At 50.5% G+C, this 20366-nt stretch overlaps 3 protein-coding genes across 4 annotated transcripts; 1 reads left to right on the top strand and 2 right to left on the bottom strand.

The window, feature by feature from the left end:
* Window positions 1-4474: 4474 nt before the first annotated feature.
* Window positions 4475-11271, top strand: FOXO4 (forkhead box O4). The gene is made up of 3 exons (XM_060003127.2): window positions 4475-5320; window positions 8717-9782; window positions 10105-11271. The coding sequence occupies exons 1-3, from the start codon at window positions 4856-4858 to the stop codon at window positions 10110-10112; spliced, it is 1539 nt and encodes a 512-aa protein (XP_059859110.1). The 5' UTR covers window positions 4475-4855; the 3' UTR covers window positions 10113-11271.
* A 716-nt stretch (window positions 11272-11987) lies between these two features.
* On the bottom strand, window positions 11988-13948 carry CXHXorf65 (chromosome X CXorf65 homolog). The gene is made up of 6 exons (XM_060002044.1): window positions 13924-13948; window positions 13718-13804; window positions 13381-13515; window positions 12979-13047; window positions 12421-12520; window positions 11988-12117 (listed from the first exon to the last, which is right to left on the bottom strand). The coding sequence occupies exons 1-6, from the start codon at window positions 13946-13948 to the stop codon at window positions 11988-11990; spliced, it is 546 nt and encodes a 181-aa protein (XP_059858027.1).
* Window positions 13949-14552: 604 nt separating this feature from the next.
* Window positions 14553-18146, bottom strand: IL2RG (interleukin 2 receptor subunit gamma). Of its 2 annotated transcripts, none has more exons than XM_060001722.1 (8): window positions 17999-18146; window positions 17654-17807; window positions 17255-17442; window positions 16911-17050; window positions 16344-16506; window positions 15670-15784; window positions 15353-15422; window positions 14553-15011 (listed from the first exon to the last, which is right to left on the bottom strand). In XM_060001722.1, the coding sequence occupies exons 1-8, from the start codon at window positions 18135-18137 to the stop codon at window positions 14835-14837; spliced, it is 1146 nt and encodes a 381-aa protein (XP_059857705.1). In that variant the 5' UTR covers window positions 18138-18146; the 3' UTR covers window positions 14553-14834. The 2 variants fall into 2 exon arrangements, with proteins under 2 accessions (XP_059857705.1, XP_059857706.1); XM_060001723.2 differs by having other exon boundaries at window positions 17995-18145.
* Between the last annotated feature and the right edge of the window lie 2220 nt (window positions 18147-20366).

Genomic DNA, 20366 nt, shown 5'->3' with positions numbered 1-20366 from the left:
CCATTTTACAACGGAAAAAAACAAAGCCAAAGAGGTGAATTGATTTGTATAGGCTCTGGAGTCAGATGGCCTGGATTTGCACGTCTGCCCTACCACTTAGTAACTCTGGATCTTAAGTAGGTTCCTGTACCCTCTCTAAGTCTCATTTTCCTCTGTGAAATGAAAATAGCAATAGCATTTAATTTGCATGCTTATCGTGTGGATTAAACCAGATAATCTGTGTAAAGCACTTAACACGGTGCCTAATACATAATAAAAACTCAATAGATGTTACTTATTAACAGTAGTGTAATTATTATCATTATTCAACTGTTAGTGACAGAACAACGACAAGGACTCAGATCTCCTGACTCAACCTAGTGCTCTTTTTACTACATCAGACTGACTTCCAGGGTTTGGAAAGGACTGAAAGCTGCCTCGATCTTAGTAGTGGTGCCAACTCAAATCTACTTGGGGCTAAATCTTAGGACTTTAGTCTGGGGTGTACTTTATGCAAAAGCACGTAGCCTGGTGTCTGGAAATGTAGGCTCTTACGAAATGTTTATTAACTAAAAAGATTTTTAAAAACAACGACAGGGTTGGGAGGGTGTTGTTGGCTTCTACGAGAAGAACAAGAAATCTTTCACGGAAACACATAAAAGAAGGATTTAGGGAAGAGGGCTACAAAAACATGGATGTTCCATACACGTCTGTGAAGACCAGGGACAAGCTGAGGTTCCTTGAGCTTTCTCATTGTTATTTTTGTTAACCCCTTCATCTTTCTCTGTAGTTACTAGCAAAAACCCTATGCAAACCCTAGATGGGGGGAGGGGTGTTTTCAAAGCTGGGCAGGGTAAGAAAGAAGTGGGGAAATGTCTATCTCAATTCAAATGAATAAAGCCGGTTTGGCAGCAGGCTTGGGGGGTGGCACCCAGGTAGAAGAGTGGGTGGTGGTGGTGAAAGAGGCAAGAGAGCCAAACATCTTTGACCTTCAAGAGGAAAAAAACACGTGGGAATGGGGAGCCAGTTGAGATCATAAACTCCTGGCTTGCAACTGGGAAAAAGGCCTGTGCCCCCCATATCCTACCATATTTCTGTTTGTAACTTATAACTATAGCAGTTTTCTGGGGGCTTGCTGTTGGTCCTCTTTTTTTTTTAGTTTTATCGGAGGATGGGTGACTTACAATGTTGTGTTTAATTTCTGCAGTACAGCAAAGTGACTCAGTTATACATATATAAATTCTTTTTCATATTCTTCTCCATTACGGTTTATCACAGGATATTGAACATAGTTCCCTGTGCTATACAGTAGTAGGTCCTTGTTGTTTATCCACCCTATGTATAATAGTTTGCATCTGTGTTGGTCCTCTTTCATGACCAATGTCTCTTCTATTTTCCAAGGCCACCATGCTGACTCTCTCTCTTGACTAATGTATATTCCAACACTGCCACAGTAATAAAGTGCATAATTCTGACCTCTCTGGATGCATGCTTTAAAGTCTTGGTGTTCTTACCATTCCATCGATCCTTCAGCTCACCCTCCTAAAGCATCTGGAGGTCCTATGGTTTATGGTCATTTTCATCTGTCTGGAGTTACAAGGTATACCCTCATCTTAACAGTAAAGGCTCAATAAGCGTTTGTGGATTGACTGAAGAATTTATACTCTAGTTGGGGAGACAATATGCCCTCATGAAATGAAAAGCCATGTAACCCCAAGCACAAAATGAAAGAATACAAACTGAGTTCATAGAGGCTCAGGAGATGCAAAGTTGTTAAGTGATCTGTCAGGTTGGGCTAGTTGGGGAAAGTTTCCAAGAGCATGTAAGTTTTGAGCTTTGAATTGGAAATTTAAGGTGATGGACATGAGTTGGTAGAGAGGTGGACCTTTCCAAACAAATGCACAAAGGGAGACAACACAAGATATAACTCAAGCCATGACAGGTGCCTGCCCCACCCTGCCATTTCCCTGTCTCAGCAGCTCTTCATGATCTGCCACCACACCTGTTTCAGTTAGAAGAGAGCTCCTTGTGACCTAGTGCCCACCAGGCTCCCTCTTCTACCAAATTCACTGCTCGTGCAGCACTTTCCGCGTACTCCAGGCTGTTCTGGAAGAGGCGTAGGCAGGAAATGTTCGCAGACATTGTGAGCAACTATCTCCTGTCCCTCTAGTCTGGACCTCAGGTGGGAATACACAGTCTTCTCTTTACCCTCTATATGACAACTGCGTGTTGGAATAGAAGAAGGCAGGGATATGTAGAACCAAGATGGTTATGTTGCCATGAGCAGACTAATATCACTTTGAAGGTCTAATGTGCTGCGGCCTCTGAAAAACTTCAGGTGGTATGGCTTTACAACCGTGATGGGAGGAAAGCCTGGTCATCACAGAGCACGTATCAAGCAACACTGCCAATGGTATAATGCTAGGCACTATACAGATAAGTTAAATTACAGTCTCTACCCCTAGGAGCTTGTCATCTAACAGGAAAAATGGGACATGGCCAGGCAGTAAATAAATATGATACATTTATTAAAACGTTGTCAAATGCACAAGTGCGATGGTCACTCGATTCCTGACCTCATTCATTTGACAAACATTTATTGAATGTCTGTTATGTGGGCTCACAGAGATACATAAAACTTGTCTCTGCCTTCAAGGAGTTCACAGTTTAGTGAAAGAGACATGCATACACATAAGCAAATAATTACAGTATAATATGGTTTATGCTATATAACATAAGCCTGCACAAAATGCTTGGGAATGCATAAGACAGAGAACTAACTGTACGTGAGGGAGACCAGGAAGGCTGAGTAAGAGTTTTCCAGAATAAGAGACTTGGGGAAGGGATGATGAGAGGGAGGACATCCCAGGATGTGGAGGGAAAGGTATAAAAGGGTATGTATGGCATTTCCAGGAAATAGTGTGAAACTCGAACTGGTCAGAACTTAATGTGCCCAGTGAAAGAGGAAGCAGGAAAGGTGGCCTGAATCTGAAGAGACCTGTATGCCTTGCTAAGGAGTTTGAACTTTATCACATAGGCAATGGGGAAAATCAAAGGAAGTTTTAAGCAGGGAAATGCTATGATCACATATAGGTGATATTCCAGTTCTCCTGCCTCCTAGCTGTGTGACTTTGGGCAAGTCACTAAATCTCTGAGCATTAGTGTCTTCGTCTGGAAAATGGGGATGACAGGGGTACCTACCTCACAGGGTTGATTTGAGGAGTAAAGGAGCTAGTTTATATAAAGCAGTCAGCACAGCGCCCAGCACATAATAAGTGCTCCATAAATTTTAGTTATTACCAGGAGTGTTTCTTAGAAAGGTTACTTTGTTGACAGCACAGAACATAAACTGCAGTTGGGAAAAGATTCGTGGTGGGAGGTCTGATTAAGACGATGCTGCAATTTAGTCCGGTGATAAATAAGATCCTGAACTGGGATTTGGATGTGGGAGGTTAGGGAGATGAAAAGATGAAGGGTAAATCTAGCTTAGGAGACTGGGTAGATTAGGACAACCATTAACCAAATTCAGAGATAAGAGTATCCAGAGGATAGGGGTGTGGGTGCAGGAACAGATAATGAGTTCTGTTTGGAACCTGTTGAATGAGAAGTGAAGCCGCCGAAGATGGGAACCTGGAGAATATCAATATTTGAGGAGAGGCCAGAAGAGCCAGTGGAGAAAACTGGTTAGCAACCGCACTATCAATGGGAACTGCGTATGGGGAGTCGAGAGCGGTGGGGGAGACACCATCATCAGCTAACCATTTGTTTATGTTCCCCAAGCCCTCCGCCCATCTCCTCAACACGAAAACAAGCCTATTCTTTAGTCAGTTCTTTGCTTCGTGCTTCTCGGTTTTCTGCTTCTTGCAGAGACCGCATTTTTTCCTTTTGCCCTCTTCCAATGGAAAGACGGAACGGTCTAACATCTCTCGACACGCTCATCTAGGCGATCCCGAATCACAAGGGAGGAGGGGGGAAGGGGAGAAAAGGAAGAAAATGATTTTTAAAGAAAAGAAAAAGTCCGCGACGACCTCTAATAATTAATGTTCCCCCTCTCTATATCCTGCCACGCCGCTCTCCTGCCACCCAGATCGGGCTCCTGGCCGCGAAGTAGGACGGGAGATGTAGTCCCCAAGCCCGACCAGGCTGGCACGACTAGAGAACTCTGTTTCCCAACCCGCTCTCCAGGCGCGTGCGCAGATGGCTGCCCCGGCGAGTGGTAAACAGAGACGTCAGGCGGGGGCCGCAGCTTGGAGCAAAACAAAAGGGAAACCCGGGGGGCGGGGGGTGGGGGGGTTTGATAGGGGGATTGGTGCGGGAATTCGAGAGGCTGGGGCCGCGGGGACGTGGACCCGAGTAAGAGTTGGGGGGAGGGAAGAGGCGGGGGGAGGGGGAGTCAGGGGAGGGGCGAGTGACGCGGGGGAGCGGGGCGTGGGGGAGGGCAGTGATCCGGGTGGAGGAAATTCGGGAGGAGTGTCCGGGGGGCAGCAACTTAAAAGGGGGAGGGAACTGCGGCTAAAGAGACGTTCGGTGATGGGAGCGCGATTTGTGAGGGGATACGGTGCCTCAGGTTTAAAAGAGCAGGAAGCTGAGTGAGAGGTTGGGGAAAAAGTGCCTTCGCTAGGCGAAGGTTACAGGTGGTGTCTCGGAAAGAGCTCCGAGGCTGCAGGCTGTAGTGGAGGAGAGGATCAGAGAACTAACTGTGTGCAAGGGACAGCTTAGGGGCTAGCGTCCAGGGGCGAGGGGGAAGTTCGAGACTTTCTGAGGACTGGCAGGAATGTGCCTCCTGGCCCTCGGTGCTTCCCCCCTGGGGGGAGGCATCGCGAGGGACTGTGGCAGGCTCCTCTGAACGCTGAGCGGCGGAGGTCCAACTCCACGTATGGATCCAGTGAATGAGAATTCAGCCAGAGAGGCTGCCGCGCTCGTAGACCTCGATCCCGACTTCGAACCCCAGAGCCGTCCCCGCTCCTGCACCTGGCCCCTTCCCCGACCAGAGCTCGCTCCCGAGCCGTCCGAGCCGGCCGAGGTGGAGTCAGGTCTGGGAGAGAAGGTACACACGGAGGGGCGCTCGGAGGGGCGCTCCCAGCCGACCCTGTTGCCCTCCCGGCTCCCTGACCCGGCAGGGGGCCCCCAGCCTGGGATCCTGGGGGCCGTAACAGGTCCTCGGAAGGGAGGCTCCCGCCGGAATGCCTGGGGAAATCAGTCATATGCAGAACTCATCAGCCAGGCCATTGAAAGCGCCCCCGAGAAGCGACTGACACTCGCCCAGATCTATGAGTGGATGGTCCGCACAGTGCCCTACTTCAAGGACAAGGGTGACAGCAACAGCTCAGCAGGATGGAAGGTAACTATGACCCCCTTACCTCCGTCCCAATACCCGTCTGCTCCTGGTCCCCCCAGTCTCCTTACCTCTACTCTGGGGCCCCTTTTACACCCCTAGCCCAGAGGTCCACCTTCCGTCGTCATTTAGACAAACATTTACTTAAGACATAGTATATGCCGCTGGGTGCTTGATGCTGGAGGATCACAGATGAATAAGACACTGTCCTTGCCCTGGAGAAAATTGAATTCTCTGCTCACTGCTCAACACTCCCAGCACTTTGGCTTGGCCTGCCCCAAACACTTATCCCCACAGAGAAGTCTTTATCCTATGTACAGCAGGAACTGTGTGGATTCCCCACAGGAACCTAGCCTTCCCTCCTCCCCCACCTCCCACCCCAACACCTTTTCTCCCATTCCTGTGGGATCACTTGGATTCCCTGCTTGCCTCCCAATACCTCAGGGTAGAAGTACTGTTCTAGGACTCTGCTACCCAAGAAGATGGAGTGAAGTGGCGAAAGGTAAAAAGAGTGATATCCATGTGGTAAGGTAGCAGATCTTATGCACTAAGAAAAAAGGGTGGGCTGTCTCGGTTTACCCTATATAATGCCAAGAAACTCTCCTTAGTAAGGGGCTATCCAAGTTGTGGGGGGAAGTTTTCATTTACTGTTGAGGAATATTTACGGAAAAAATAGATAGGGCTCTGACTTCAGAGCACAAGGTTGGGAGCTCCCTTGGCCTTCCACGAGGAAACTGCGAGGAAAGATCTCGCTAGATGCTCTGAAAGCTTGTCCTGAGAAATATGGGACTCTAATCACAAGATTTGGGAGCTTTAACTCCTATTGACGCCTTGTACCCCCATAGGTGGTGAGATCAGCATGCAAGGAAATGCAGAGGGTTGAGTGAGCAGAGGAGGGTCTGGTCCTAGGTATAAGAGATCAAGGGATCGGATCCGCAGTATCCCTAGGGGTTGGGCAGAACAGAAAGCAGGACAGCTGACTGAGACCCTTGGCACTATTTCTGGGTAGACTGCCACACCACAGTCTCAGCTCATACAGAGCTCCCCTCCTTGGACCCAGCCTACACAGCTGTTTTTCTTTTCTCTTAGGTTCATTTTCCAGGGTAGAAGAAATAACCATGAGTCGTTAGTTATGCTGTGGTAGTGTAGTCCCTCCTTAGAATTTACACTTGTACGGGGTTTTTTAGTTTACAAAGTAATTAAAAATTTTAATTTCATTTATCTTCACAGCAATTCTGAGATTCCACATTTTACATATTAGGAAACTAAGGTACAGAAAGGTTAGGAAACTCGCCAAAATCGATAGAATGAGGACTTGAACTCAGGTCTAACTATAAATCATATGCTCTTTCTGCTAATCCATGCTGCCATGGAATGATGGCAAAGTCAAATCAGGCCAAATCTGGGGCCTCCAAGGCCCTCACCTCCCACTCCCCACCCCCACCCCACTCCAAGGGGGAGACCTCAAGACTGAGCTGGCTTCCCTGGTGATGTGCCAAGGTTACTACCACTCCACCAGGGGGCGGCACTCACCTAGAACAAGAAGGCTTAATTTAGGTGGCTGGGGGAGCAATTAGCAGTCACCCCCCTTCCAACAGGTTAGAACGGTAGGCTTCTAGGGAGCCGACCTCTCCAGGTAGGAGGCTGTACAATGTACTAGTTCCAAGGCCTAAAGAAGAGAGGATGAACAAATGGCACTCGTGGGTACTGAGTAGTAGGGAAAGGAATGAGCCTTCTCAGTAGACCCAGAGTTAGAGGATGGGAAGGCAGGGGGTGCGGGGGGCGGGGAATCACAGTGCCAAAAGTCACCGTGGTTCTCAGTTACTAAGAGCCCAGGCTGGATGGACAAGTGTGATTCCTTGAAGGAACCAAAAACATTAACGCAGCCAGAGGAGTTGGAATGCCATTACTACAGACAATGACTTCTAAAGAGCCCTGGAGCAAGAGGCTGCTTAAACATCTTTCCCCAGGCAGAGGGTCTCCTTATCTAGAGCATCAGTCTGAAACACATGAAGTGATTTCTGACTGTCCATAGCCTCAACCTGCTAGTTGCTCTAAGCCCTTCTGGGCTCCTCCCAAGTTTCTAAACACTAAAGACCTTCATGTGGGAGGTCAAATGCCTCTAAGGTTGGAGATCCTATGCACAAATTCCTGAGGAGAAGTGGGGAAAAGGAGGTAGGAAAGAGAAGGGAGGTTCCTGGAGGGTGGGGTGGGGCGGACACAAAAGGATGGTGTAACTAGCCTGGAGCAGCCAGTAGAAATAAGCTGCTCTGGGGGCTCAAGAAGCTGCCAATCTCAGCTCCCTGGGCCCCTGGAGAAAAAAACTTATCTCTAGCAGAAAATCAGCAGCGAGGGAGGAAGGAAGAACACAGCTTCTAATACTCAAGGCACTCAAGAGCTGACGGAGCCTCAAGGGGAGATTCACCATCCGTCACCAGAGGGCCACCCACCAATCAGGCAACAAATATTGATTATGTACTGGGAGATTGGCACTCTGAGGGGGGCACTGCTGGGGGCTGCCCACCTGGACAACGTGTCCTGGCGTTTACACTTGATAAGACGAATTACTTGAAACCATAAACAGCATAATATAGATTGGGGAAATTTGTGTGGAACAGATGAAAAATGCTGTACAAGAAATTTGGCTGCAGAAGTCAAGCAACCACTTTAGAAAAGAGAGAGGACTTCAGCTTTATCTTGACGAGCTAGTAGAATTTAGAGAGGGGGGAGATCCTTCCCCGGACAAGGAGGGAGGGAGGGGAGGGATGGGCCTGGTGTATTTGAGGCACAGAGAGAAGCCTGGCCTGAATGTACTTGAGGTTGTGTGTCCAGGAATTGGGAGAAATCAGAAAAAAGGAATCTGCCGATCCTATAGAGAGTCGGGGCCCAAATGCCCTGTACAGAGTGGAGCACCAGCCTTGCTGAGGTTCCAGCCCCTCAGCCAGTTTCGAGGACCGGCTCAGGACAGGGTGGGTCTGTCCTGGGCTGCTGTTGCGCCACTGTCCTGTAAATTCCACCCAAGCCTGCACTCAAGGAAAGGGGTGGAGCTGTGGAACGCTCTTTCCCACTTGAGCCTAGTTCTTGCTGAACCAGGAGTGCGTCTTCTCAACGCCCACAAGCCCCAGACAGCCACCAGAGACTTGGGAGGGGTAGAGTGCTGTGAGCTCTTGGGGGGGGGTGCGGGGAGGGGGGCACGGTGCCCTCTGACTAGCTCATTGCTCGGGTGGGAACTGTGTGTGGTCTCATCCCCTGCCACCACCCCCCACCCCTACCTTTGCCTCTTTTCCCCCTGGATTTGAATAGCTTTGCGTCTCCAGGAATGCCCCCGCTGCATCCCAGCGTCCTTTTAGACTGCACTGCCGGCCGCTGACCTTCCTTTCCTGTTGCCTCTGCCCCCTCCAGAACTCGATCCGCCACAACCTGTCCCTGCACAGCAAGTTCATCAAGGTTCACAACGAGGCTACCGGCAAGAGCTCTTGGTGGATGCTGAATCCAGAGGGAGGCAAGAGTGGCAAGGCGCCCCGCCGCCGGGCAGCCTCCATGGATAGCAGCAGCAAGCTGCTCCGGGGCCGCAGCAAGGCCCCCAAGAAGAAACCAGCTGTGCTGCCAGCTCCGCCCGAAGGTGCCACTCCGAGGAGCCCTGTTGGCCACTTTGCCAAGTGGTCAGGCAGCCCTTGCTCTCGAAACCGCGAGGAAGCTGATGTGTGGAGCACCTTCCGTCCACGAAGCAGTTCCAATGCTAGCACTGTCAGCACCCGGCCCTCCCCCAGGAGGCCAGAGCCTGAGGTGCTGGCGGAAGAGGAAATGCCAGCCTCGGCCAGCAGCTATGCTGGGGGTGTCCCTCCCACCCTAAAAGAAGATCTGGAGCTGTTAGATGGGCTCAATCTCACATCTCCCCATTCCCTGCTGTCTCGGAGCAGCCTCTCTGGCTTCTCTTTGCAGCATCCTGGGGTTTCAGGCCCTTTACACACCTACAGCACCTCCCTCTTCAGCCCAGCAGAGGGGCCCCTGTCAGCAGGAGAAGGGTGCTTCTCAAGCTCCCAGTCCCTGGAGGCCCTGCTCACCTCTGATACGCCACCACCTCCTGCTGATGTCCTCATGACCCAGGTAGATCCCATTCTGTCCCAGGCTCCGACACTTCTGTTGCTGGGGGGGATACCTTCCTCCAGTAAGCTAGGCACAGGGGGTGGCCTGTGTCCTAAGCCCCTAGAGGCTCCAGGCCCCAGTGGTCTGGTTCCCACCCTTCCGATGATAGCACCAGCACCGCCTCCAGTCATGGCGGGTGCTCCCGTCCCCAAGCCCCTGGGGGCTCCTGTGCTCACACCTCCTACTGAAGCTCCAAGCCAAGACCGAATGCCTCAGGATCTCGATCTTGATATGTACATGGAGAATCTGGAGTGTGACATGGATAACATCATCAGTGACCTCATGGATGGGGGCGAAGGACTGGACTTCAACTTTGAGCCAGGTACGGCACCGCCGAATCACGGTAGCATCTCACAACCTATACCTCCTCCTAGGTGTCCAGCTAGTCCTGTGATTGAGCAAAGGAGAGCTAGAACAAGGGGTAGCTGGAGGTCCCGGGGAACTGGAAGGGCGATGTCATGTTAGAGTGGCATAGTTTCCAGATGGGACCTCCAGGCCCCTCAGCAGTGCTCACCCCTACAAGGTAGCATGGGAGAGGTGGGGAAGGGGCCGTCTCTGTTTTCCTTGGTGTGGATCTTGATGGTGGAAAGTTGTCATGCCCCAGATGAGCCTCTTACGTTGTCCTCCGTTTTCTCTTCCCACAGATCCCTGAGCCATTGGCTGGCAGCTTTATTCCCTGCTTCAGAGACGGAGCCAGGCGTGCCCATATCCACTCTTTACCCTTGACCCCTCCCTGGGAATTTGGGACCCTGCTTTAGAGCTAGGGTAGGGTCTGCTCACCTGGGTGTTGAGGAAATTATAAAGCTGGGGGTGGGGAGGGAAAGGGGAGGGGGAAAGGGAGAGGGTTTATTCTCACTGTGCCAATTAGGGGGTAAGGCCCCCCTCTCAGGAGCCATCCTTGGGCCCCTCCCATTCCCACCCCATAGGTTTTGTAGCAGGGGCGGGCAGTACTGTTGGAAATGTGAAGTCACCAGTGGCCTTACCCCTGCCTTTGGGAGCAGGATTTTTTGTAGAGTCTTATCTGAGCTGGTCCAGGCTGGGTTGAGCCTGGGATTTTTATGCAGTGGCCCCTTGGGCCAGTGGTGTGGGACTGGGGGGGTGGTAATGGGGAGCTGGAAGGGCCGAGGTCTGAAGCCTGGAGTGGCTCACCAGGCCAAATCACCCTTGGACGGCTACAGATAACAGAAAGGCCTTTTATAAACTTTTAAAGAAATATAAACACAAATATAGAGATTTTTAACAGTGGCAAGGTGCTAGTGATGGGGAGAATGCTTTCTTCTTTCTGAAGGCTTTGTCATAGTGACCTGATGCAAACACTACAGACATTACTCCGGGAAACATGGGGGAAATAGGGGAGAGAACCCCAGGTCAGCAGAGAGCAGGGGGCAAGGGGAAGAGCTCCCGTGAGGACCAGGTGTAAAACATGGCCTACACGGAACTAGCTTGGAGTTTCCCTAAGCCAGGTCCCCTCACTCTGTCACCTTGTGCCTGGGAGTGTGGTGTTGGGGTACAGTCACACTCTCGTGTGACCCCCTGTGGGTTCGTGCTATGGTGGGAGAGTGTGTTGAGGGCCAGGAATGAGTTTGTGGCCTGGGAAGGGGGTGGGAGGGGGGAGAAGAGAAGGAGGGAAGGATTTAGGGTGGTAAAGTTAGGCACAGAGACCTCCCTGTTCAAGGCCCCAGACAGCTGTCCCTGCCCTTCTTCCCCTTGCCTGACTGCAGGGGTTATGTGGAAGTGTGTGCAGTAGCAGGCAGGGGGAGGGGCGGAACAGGGAAAGGGGAGCTGGGGAGCTTGGCTGAGGGTCTGGGAAATGAGCAGGGATGGAGGGGAATGTGGATCAGGTTTACTAGCACCTGCTAGGAAAGGCCATCTGGGGCTCCTTCTCCACCCTAGCCCCCAAAGCAGCCCCTCCCCCAGTCCCCTTTGCATTGTCCCCTCCCCCGCCCCTGCTGTGGGTTCCCATCATTTCCTGTGTCAGCGCCTGGCCTACCCAGATTGTATCATGTGCTAGATTGGAGTGGGGAAGTGTGTCAAATCAATAAATGAATAAATTCAATAAATGCCTATAACCAGCTCTGGTTTCTGCTGCCTCGCTGTTCCCCGCGGATAGCGGAGGGGGAGGTAGGGACTGCCCAGAGGCAGACTGATGGGAGGTGGGGGAATTTCAGACGGGGACTTGGTGGAGTGTGGCGGGGTGGGGGGGGGGGGCGGGGGGTGGGGGATGCCCATCCGTCACCTAACCCCAGCAGGAGTAGGCGGGCTGTGATAGGTCTCCCAGGGGGAGGTAGTCTGGTTGGAGAAGACCCCACCCCCCACTCTGTCCCTCAAAGGCTCATTGTGCTAGACTTCGCTGTCTTTCCTCACCCCCACCCATGTGCTTGCCCTCGCTGCTCCTACCCACCCTGAGAGCCTCCACAATGCCTGGCGCAGACTTAAGCCTTGGTGCAGATATTGGGAGAAGAAGTCTTTCTTGAAAAAAGGAACCTCACATTAAATGCCAGTAATTTCATACCTAGTATTGCTGCTCTCAGTTGGTCACTTTATTTTGCTGGCGACCTTTATCCCTACTACGAGTTAAGTTCGCTTTGGTCTTAACGGGTGGACCACTGCGAGTGGTCCCTCCTCCATCTGAGCGTCCTGATGATTTGGACTGGAAAAGGATAGGGTCAGTAAGTAGAGAAAGAGGCCCCTGCAGGGAAGCTTTCTACAAACTAGGACCGAAGGCAGGACAAAAGAGGTGAGAGGCAGGTCTTGGGCATGGATGTTGGATTTGGAAAGGAAATTCATCCCAGAGGGCCAGGGTGGAGAAGCCTTCGGTAGACTGGCGGGGGAAAGGAGGTTGCTGAGACAGACCATGTTTGGGAAGGCTTACTGGGAGTTTCACTGATTTCCCTGACGATTTCCCTGACGATTTCCCTGACGATTTCATTGACGATTTCATTGACGATTTCATTGACGATTTCATTGACGATTCAGTTCGAGCACGTTTCTTGGCTTCTTGTCTTCTAAGCATTTTTATTTGACCCCTCCGCAGGAGGTCACATTGTGTATGCAAGGCATCTAGGAACCAGGAAAAGGCACCCCCACCTCCGAGGACTGGAGAACTTCCCTTCCCATCCTGTCCCTCCCATCATTCAAATGATCACTTGGAGTAACCGGGCCTAAAGCTAGGCTGAGGAGTGACCTGAAGGTGCCCAAGCTTTGCTCTTTTCAGTGGCAATCGGGACACCAAGACTCCAAGAGCGAAAGGTGAAGGGAAAGATGGGAATGATGTGGTGGGGATAGGGAGATGTACTGAGGAGATGGCTGAGAAACAGCGAGGAAGGATGAGTGACACAGGCACACTGCACCTGGTTTGAGCTAACCATCCCTTCTGAAGTGGCCCTAGACCCTATTCCCCTTTTCCTAGGATCTTGTGATCCTGCCTGATGGACTACACCAGCCCCACCCTATATTCTCCATCACCCACCATTATACAGTACCCTCCATGTGCCTTCTTCCTCCACCATGCTCCTTACCAATTAGCTTGGGATCTGGGTTCTTCAGGAGGGGCACAAAAGCTCTGTAGACATTCTGAAGTACAGTTCCTGTGAACACGGCAGTGCATGATCCCCAGCCCCCGTCACCCAGCCTCCACCCTTCCAAAGCCCAAGATTTCAGGACCCTAACACTCAACACTGCCTTGAGCTGGTGTAACTTATTTTCTCCTCTCTGGTCCATCCCTAGGTCAGGTCAGGGGAGGCGGGGAGCGGTGCATAGAATGTGCTAACCTAACCAATGTCATAGAGGCAGTGCCTTTCCTTAGGCTGACTAGAGACGGTCAATTTGGATCTGGTTTAGGGGCCCTATTTGAAGGGCCAGGTCCACAGTCCATCTTTGGGGCCTTGCTCTATCTCTGGGGAATGCTCCCAAGCCGCTACCTGCTAACCCATACTCCACCCTGCAAACGTAGTAGGTGTCTCGAGCTGTAAGGAATTTGTTGGCATAGTCTCCAAGGGTCTTCTTCAGGAAAAACATCTGCATTGTCCCCATTGCATCACACAAATCGATGATGTCTGGAGGGAGACCACAGGGTAATTGGGGCAGCTAAGGAGGGAGAGAGGGAGCAAAAGAGGCCAGTGATCCTATTCAGAACGTGTTGGAGGAAGCTGTCTGGATTCAAGAAGCTCTCTTCTTGGCAGGAGGAGGACTTGACGGCTAGAGATGACCCTGCTACTTCTGATCCTTGGCCATGAGTCTCCTCCCCACACTCCTCACCTGTTTTAGGCACCCCCACTTCATGACGGACATATTGCAGCAACAGGAGGACAGAACAATTAGTATTGGCCAGAAACTGCTGATTATCTGAGAAGAGATGGCACGGGGTATGTGGTCCTTCCGCAGTTATACCACCTCTGTGATCTCCACTGCCCTCCAACATCCCCAACCCTACACATAGACATCAGCTATGTGATACCCCTCACCTCCATGTTCGACATAGATGAACATGCTCTGAAGATCTTCTCATTCTTCAGAGAGTCTTAATAAGTCATGGCAGAAGGAGGGTGTTCTAGAGGCCTTGGGGGGCCAAGTGGGCCCATAAGGTCGGGGGACTGGAGAGGAAGATGGATTAAATTGGCTGAGGAGGTCCAGACTGTGCAAACAGGAGAGAGCTATGGGCAGTTGTGGATAAGCAGCATCCCTAGGGGTAGGGCCTGAGGCTGCAGCTGAGGGATTATGAGGTCAGAAGTGGTATGTGTGACAGAAGGTGAGGTAAGGCTAAGGAAAGAAGAACCTGAGTGGGGTCTATAAAAGATTTGTTAAAATGGGGGCAACAACAACAACAACAGAAAATGGGGGCAGCATGGTAAATCTAACTCTAAACTGGCCCTTAGAAGGAGTGTAGGACACCTAGAGAAAAGTCCGTTTCTGGAACAGCACTCTTTTCGAGTGAGTCTGTAGTGCCGCTGCCTCCGCGGCATGAGTCCACCGCGCCTCTTTCCTCCCCTCGGCACCATGCCTCCCACCCGCATTGCACCCCACGTTTCCATTGCTTCCCCCCCCCAACAGCAGACTTCCTTGATGATTATCAACAGAACTTTTATTTCTCATTCGTTTCTGGAACAGTTGAAGGGTAGATGGAAAGGGGGAGGGAGGGAGGGACAGCAGAAGCAATGCTGTGAGGAGGAAGGGCTGGGCTGGGGGAGATGAGAAACATGGACAGGGCAAAGGGGCAATTCTCAAGTAGGAGATATTAAATGAGAAGGCAGTTATAGGGGGCACAAAATTCAAAATCTGCCACAGGGGGGCGAGGTGAGCCCTGGACCCAGGTTGGTTGGACAAGGGCAAGTTAGTAAAATTTAGGGCTACAGGGCCCTGGGGTTCTGTCAGGGTGTCAGGGCTCAGGTTTCAGGGTGTAACATGGAGGAGCCCAGTAGGGGCTATGCTGGCTGCAGGGGGAGCCCCCAGGCCCTTCCCCTCCTTTTGGGGGGATCTCACTGACGTGGCAAAGCCGTTCACTGTAGTCTGGCTGCAGACTTTCTGCCAGTCCCTTAGACACACCACTCCAGGCCTAAAGACAGATATCTCCAGGTCAGGGCTCAATTAGGAGCAGGAAGTAGAAGACCCAGGCTCTGTGCCAGGGGAACTCTCCCAAGATCTGCAACCACTGTGATTACAGAAGGGACACACACACTCCTGGGCCCTCAATACCACTGTTTCCATCTGCCTCAACCAATCTAGGATCAGTTCTTCTGGGTGTCTCTCTGCGTCTAGCCTATCCCCCAACTGGTCGGCCACATCCTGTTAGTGCAGGCCTCCCTCCCCTCCCCTCTGCCCCCCATGCTCTGTCTGTCTAGCTGGCAGGCAGTTGGCCATTGACAGACTGCAGTCTGCCTATGACAATGTTCTCACCGAAAAGTTCCCGTGGTATTCAGTAACCAGATCCTCTAGGTTCTTGAGGGTAGGAATTCGGGGCATCGTCCTGAGTGGGGAGAAAGAGGGAGCAGGAACACATCAGTTACGCTCTTTTATTACCCTTCTCGCAGTTCTCCCACATGGAATGAAGCGATTCTGTGTTGTCTGCGCCTGCATCTTCCTTCCATCACCATGCCCACTTGGGTGATCCCTCATTCCTTACTGTCCCGCCCTCTACTCCTGGAGACCCGGTAACAACCCTCTTCCCCTATTCCCAGCCCCCACCTCATTTTTCTGGGATTCCGAATTCTCACCGTTCCAGCCAGCAGTACAAACAGATGAGGATCACGATAGATGCCATGGAGACAAGGGGGATCAGCACAGCTTTCCATGCAAACAACGAAAGAGTCTCAGGATTCTCAGGATTCTCTATGGAAAAGAGGAAAGGAAAAGAGACTGAACATTTGTAGCGCCCCTACTACGTGCCAACATTTAGAGCCCCAACTTGGTGCCAGACACTGTGCCAGACGCTATCTGTATACTTAATCCTCATAACTCCTGAGCGGGGCGGGGAGCAATTATTATCTCCATTTTACAGATGAGGAAACAGAATCAAAGAGGTGAGTGATGTGCCCAAGGTCAAAGAGGTAGGAAGTGGCAGAGGCAGGTTTAAACCCTAGATTTGCCTGATTCCAAAGCCATCTTTACCATGCAGGCTTTCTGGGAATGCTGCGGGGAAATTTTATACATTCTGTATCCCCTTTGAGGACCCCCTCAGCCTCCTTCCCAATCCACCCCCCTACTGTAACAACACACTGATCCAACCCTACACAGAAAAATCCTGCTTCCTGGGGGTTGGAGTTGAACAGTGAGGGGAGATGAGCCACCAAGTTTGGGGGCTTAGGGGTAGGGAGGTAGGGCAAAAGACAGTGGTGCTAGAAAGGTTCCTGGGCTCATGGGTTGGGGTGATGCATTAGGCCCATTTTACCCTTTGAAGTATTGCTGCCCCAGTGAACGGGGCAGCTCCAGTCACTCCATTGCTGAGCGCTTCCACAGAGTGGGTTATAGCGGCTTCGAACACGGAACGTGTAGAATTTCTGTGCATCCACGCTAGGCAGAGAGAAGCTATGTCTGTGATCCACGGCTTGTTCCTTGAGGTGAAAGAGGGTGAGGGAAAGATGGGTGTCTATAAAAGAAGGGAGAATGGAAACTGCTGCCCCCCACCCCCACCCCAGGTCATCTTCTGGTTCTTCCCAGTTTCTCCCTCCTCTCTTGACTACTCAAGCCACACTGCTCCCTTCACTGCCTAGAATTTAATGCCTCCTTAAAGGCTTGCCTTTGTTTACTTGCCTTTCTGGCTTTGGGAAGAGCATGGGTAGGGAAACCTTGAGGAAAACTCACTGGTGATGAGAGGGAAAGGAGTCAGAGGAGGGTGGAAGGTGGGCAGGGGAACTGGGAGGCACAGAACAGGAGCTGGGGATCAGACCTTCCTATTGGCTAATTGAATCCTTCATCCCCACTTGCTCAGCCTGAGCTGCTATCCCCACTCACTCACAGTCCAGCTGTGGTCCCGGTCACTCCGGTACTGCACCAGGTGCTCCAAACAATGGTCCAAGTGTCTGTTGCTCCAGCTCAGTTCTAGCTGGAATTCACTCAGGTTGCGAAGTGTCAGATTCTCCGGAGCCCAGGGGATCACTGGAGATATGTGTGCGTGTGTGGTCATTCCCCTGGCCTAGACAAGTCAGGATCCTGAAGGTAGTGCGCCTGAGCCCTCCTCCCTTCCCCATTCTATTCCTCGCCTCTTTTCTCCCCAAGTACCCTTATGGTGAAAGAACACTAGTTTATATACCCCTTTCCTCAATACCCCACAATATCCTTTGACCCTCCTATCCAAATTACCCAGATCCTGCAGTTTTAGCAACTGTTCGGGCTGCCTCCTGTGTTCCCATGGGTCCTGGAGCTGGACAACAAATGTTTGGTAGAGATGGATCTCCTTTTTTCCAAACCAACAGCCAGAAGTGATCCCTTCAGAGAATAGATAGTGGCCACACTCTTGGAGTTTATCATCATCATTAAAGTTCTTGTACCTAGAGAAGGATTTCAAGGAAGAAGAACAGTGAGGTAAACTTGGGTACTCCGGATTTCCACAGCCCAGCCTCAGCTCCTCTGAACTGACTTATGACTCACCCCACGAGAAAACAGTGGGGAGCCTGGGATACTCTTGGTCCCCACGCAGTCTCTCACATCTAGCCCACCTCCTCTTCCTCCCCCGTGCGATTCCCTCTCCCCTTCTCATACCCATAATGCAGAGTCAGGTTGGTGCGCTGGGGCTCAGAGCTGCTGTTCCAGGTGCAATTCATGTACTCGACATTGAACACAAAACACTGAACCTTTGGGAGGGGCAGAGTGGAAACACTGAGGGTCCCAGCGGGTGTAGAGGTCAGGAAGAAATCTAGGTTGGGGAGAAAATGAAGTGGGGGAGGGTAAGAGAAGACACGATGGTCAGAAGAAGCAGCGTGAGGCAGGGAACCCTTCCCCTTGCCCTCCCCATGGTACTCTTAAAACTCTGCCCGCATCCTAATGTCCAGTGGCAGGTTCCAGAATTCAGTAGGACCCCTTCCCACAGCTTCCCTTCTCACCAACCTCCTCCAGTCCCAGGTTTCCCACCAGCTGTGATGTCTTCATTCCCATTGGGCGTGAGGACCTTTGGGTTCAGCCCCACCCCCAGCAGAGGCAGTTGCAGGAATAAGAGGGATCTGAGTGGCAATGGTGGCTTCAACATGGCGCTTACTCTTCGTTCTCTGGGTGTAGACTGTGTCAGGAACCTGGGCCCCTTACCCACTACCCCTCCCCACCCACACATTTCCTTCTGTCATAACTTCCGGTGGAAAGAACCTTAGAAGCCAGGGCTTTACGGAGGGTGTGGTGAATGTGTGCTATGACACAGGCTAAATCCTCTGGGAGATTAGGTGTTAATCTAATCTGTAGAAGTAACACCACCACTGTAATGTGGTGTTAAGTAGAGACTAAAGCTGGGTATCCAAAATTGTCACAGACCCAAGAAGCCTCAGACTACCTAGATCCCGGGAAGGATCTGCTCATCACCACCACCATTCCCGGCCACCTTCTCATCTAAATTATTTTATCCCATATAGTGGAGTGTCTGAACCTCCCTCCATCCTATGCTATGCTCCTTCCTTGGCTCAGTCACCCTGAAACCGCTATCAAAGCTCTACTGTCTTGGCTGGATGGAAATTGCAGTCTTGGCTCCCGTGGGCACATCTATAGCTATCTCTCCCCTGACCTTATCCAAACCAGAATAGCCACCCTTAGCTGTTGCGAGGGCTGGGTCCCCATTGTGACTGGTGAGGAGGTCTGACTTAGAAGTAGATTCTGGAAATGAAGGAACAACAATACTGGCTTCAAACTCCTCATCTCCCCCTGAATCTGCTTCTCTTCCTGTGTTCCGTATCTCAGTTAATGGTATCATCACTCTCTCAGTCACCCAGACTTCAAACCTCAAAGTCATCTTCGATTCCTCCGTCTCTCTCACCCTGAGAATCCTATCAGCTCTACTTCTGTTGTGTTTCTCCCAGTCGTGTCCTCCTTTCCATGACCACGGCCATGGTGCTAAATCAGCCTTTCATTCCCTCTAGTCACGATTAGTACTAGAATCCACTAACTGGCCTCCCTTTCTAAAGGCCCCCTGCTCTCTAAACCACTCTTCATTCTGTTGCCAGATGTATCTTCCCCCAAATGCAGAGCTGATTGGAGACACTATTTACATAAATAGTTTATTTAGTAAACATTTACTGAGCCTTTAATATGTGCCAGGCACTATGCTTATGTTCTAACCCACCCTAATTTTCCGTGGGTTTAAATTCCTCAGGGTTAGCGCAAATGTTACCTCCTCCAATATGTCTTCCTCTCCCCAATCAGAATTAATTTGTCTTTCCATTGTGATTCAATAGCATTGTGTTATTGTTACTTTTATTTGTTATGTGCTAGTTTTATTATTTTTTATTTATTGTTATTTGTTACTTTTATTACAGCACTCTATCTTTTCTCTAAAAGGCAATACCATCATAGAAAGAATATCAAGAGTCAAGAAAAGTATGATATCACTTATATGTGAAATCTAAAAAAATACAACAGGGAATTCCCTGGTGGTCCAGTGGTTAGAGCTCCGCCCTTCCACTGCAGGAGGCACGGGTTCCATCCCTGGTGGGGGAACTGGGGAACTAAGATCGTGCGAGCCGCGCGGCCAAAAAAAAAAAAAAAAAGATAAAAAATACAACAAAGTAGTGAATATAACAAAAACGAAATAGATTCACAGATACAGAGAACAAACTAGGGGTTACCAGTGGGGAGAGGGAAGGGGGGAGGGGCAATATAGGGGTAGGGGACTAAGGTACAAACTATTATGTATAAAATGGGCTACAAGGATATATTGTACAACACGGGGAATATAGCCAATATTTTATAATAATTATAAACGGAGTGTAAACTTTAAAAATTGTCAATCACTATGTTGTACACCTGTAACTGATATAATATTGTACATCGAATATACTGCAATTGAAAAAGGCAGGAAAAAAAAAGAACAGCTATGAGATGATACACTTCTTTAAAGAGAGAGAGTGAGAGACAGAGACAAGAAAAAATCCTAGTCTCAGCTCTGTTACACAGTAGCCATATAATATAGGGCAAGCAAACTTCCACTCTTTGAAAATCAGCTTCCTCATCCACAAAATGGAGACAATAATAATCCCTAACTCATAGGAGTTTTTTGCGGATTAGAGGAGACAATGTCTGAAAAGCATCTGACACTCAGTAGGTGCCTCTTTCGATACAGCAAGCGTTCTTAACCTGGAGTTCATGGACCTTTAGGAGATATGTGAGTGAACTTTAAGAGGGGGTCTAAGAATCTCCCGGCAAAGTATCTAACATTTTGTATATCTTTACGTGCAGTTTTCTGGGAAGAAGGGCCATAGCTTCCATCAGCATTTTA

Source organism: Delphinus delphis, chromosome X (genome assembly GCF_949987515.2).
Source record: "Delphinus delphis chromosome X, mDelDel1.2, whole genome shotgun sequence".
NCBI classification, from domain to species: Eukaryota; Metazoa; Chordata; class Mammalia; order Artiodactyla; family Delphinidae; genus Delphinus; species Delphinus delphis.
Note: the sequence above shows the minus strand (reverse complement) of the source record. Positions and strands in the feature narration are given on the sequence as shown.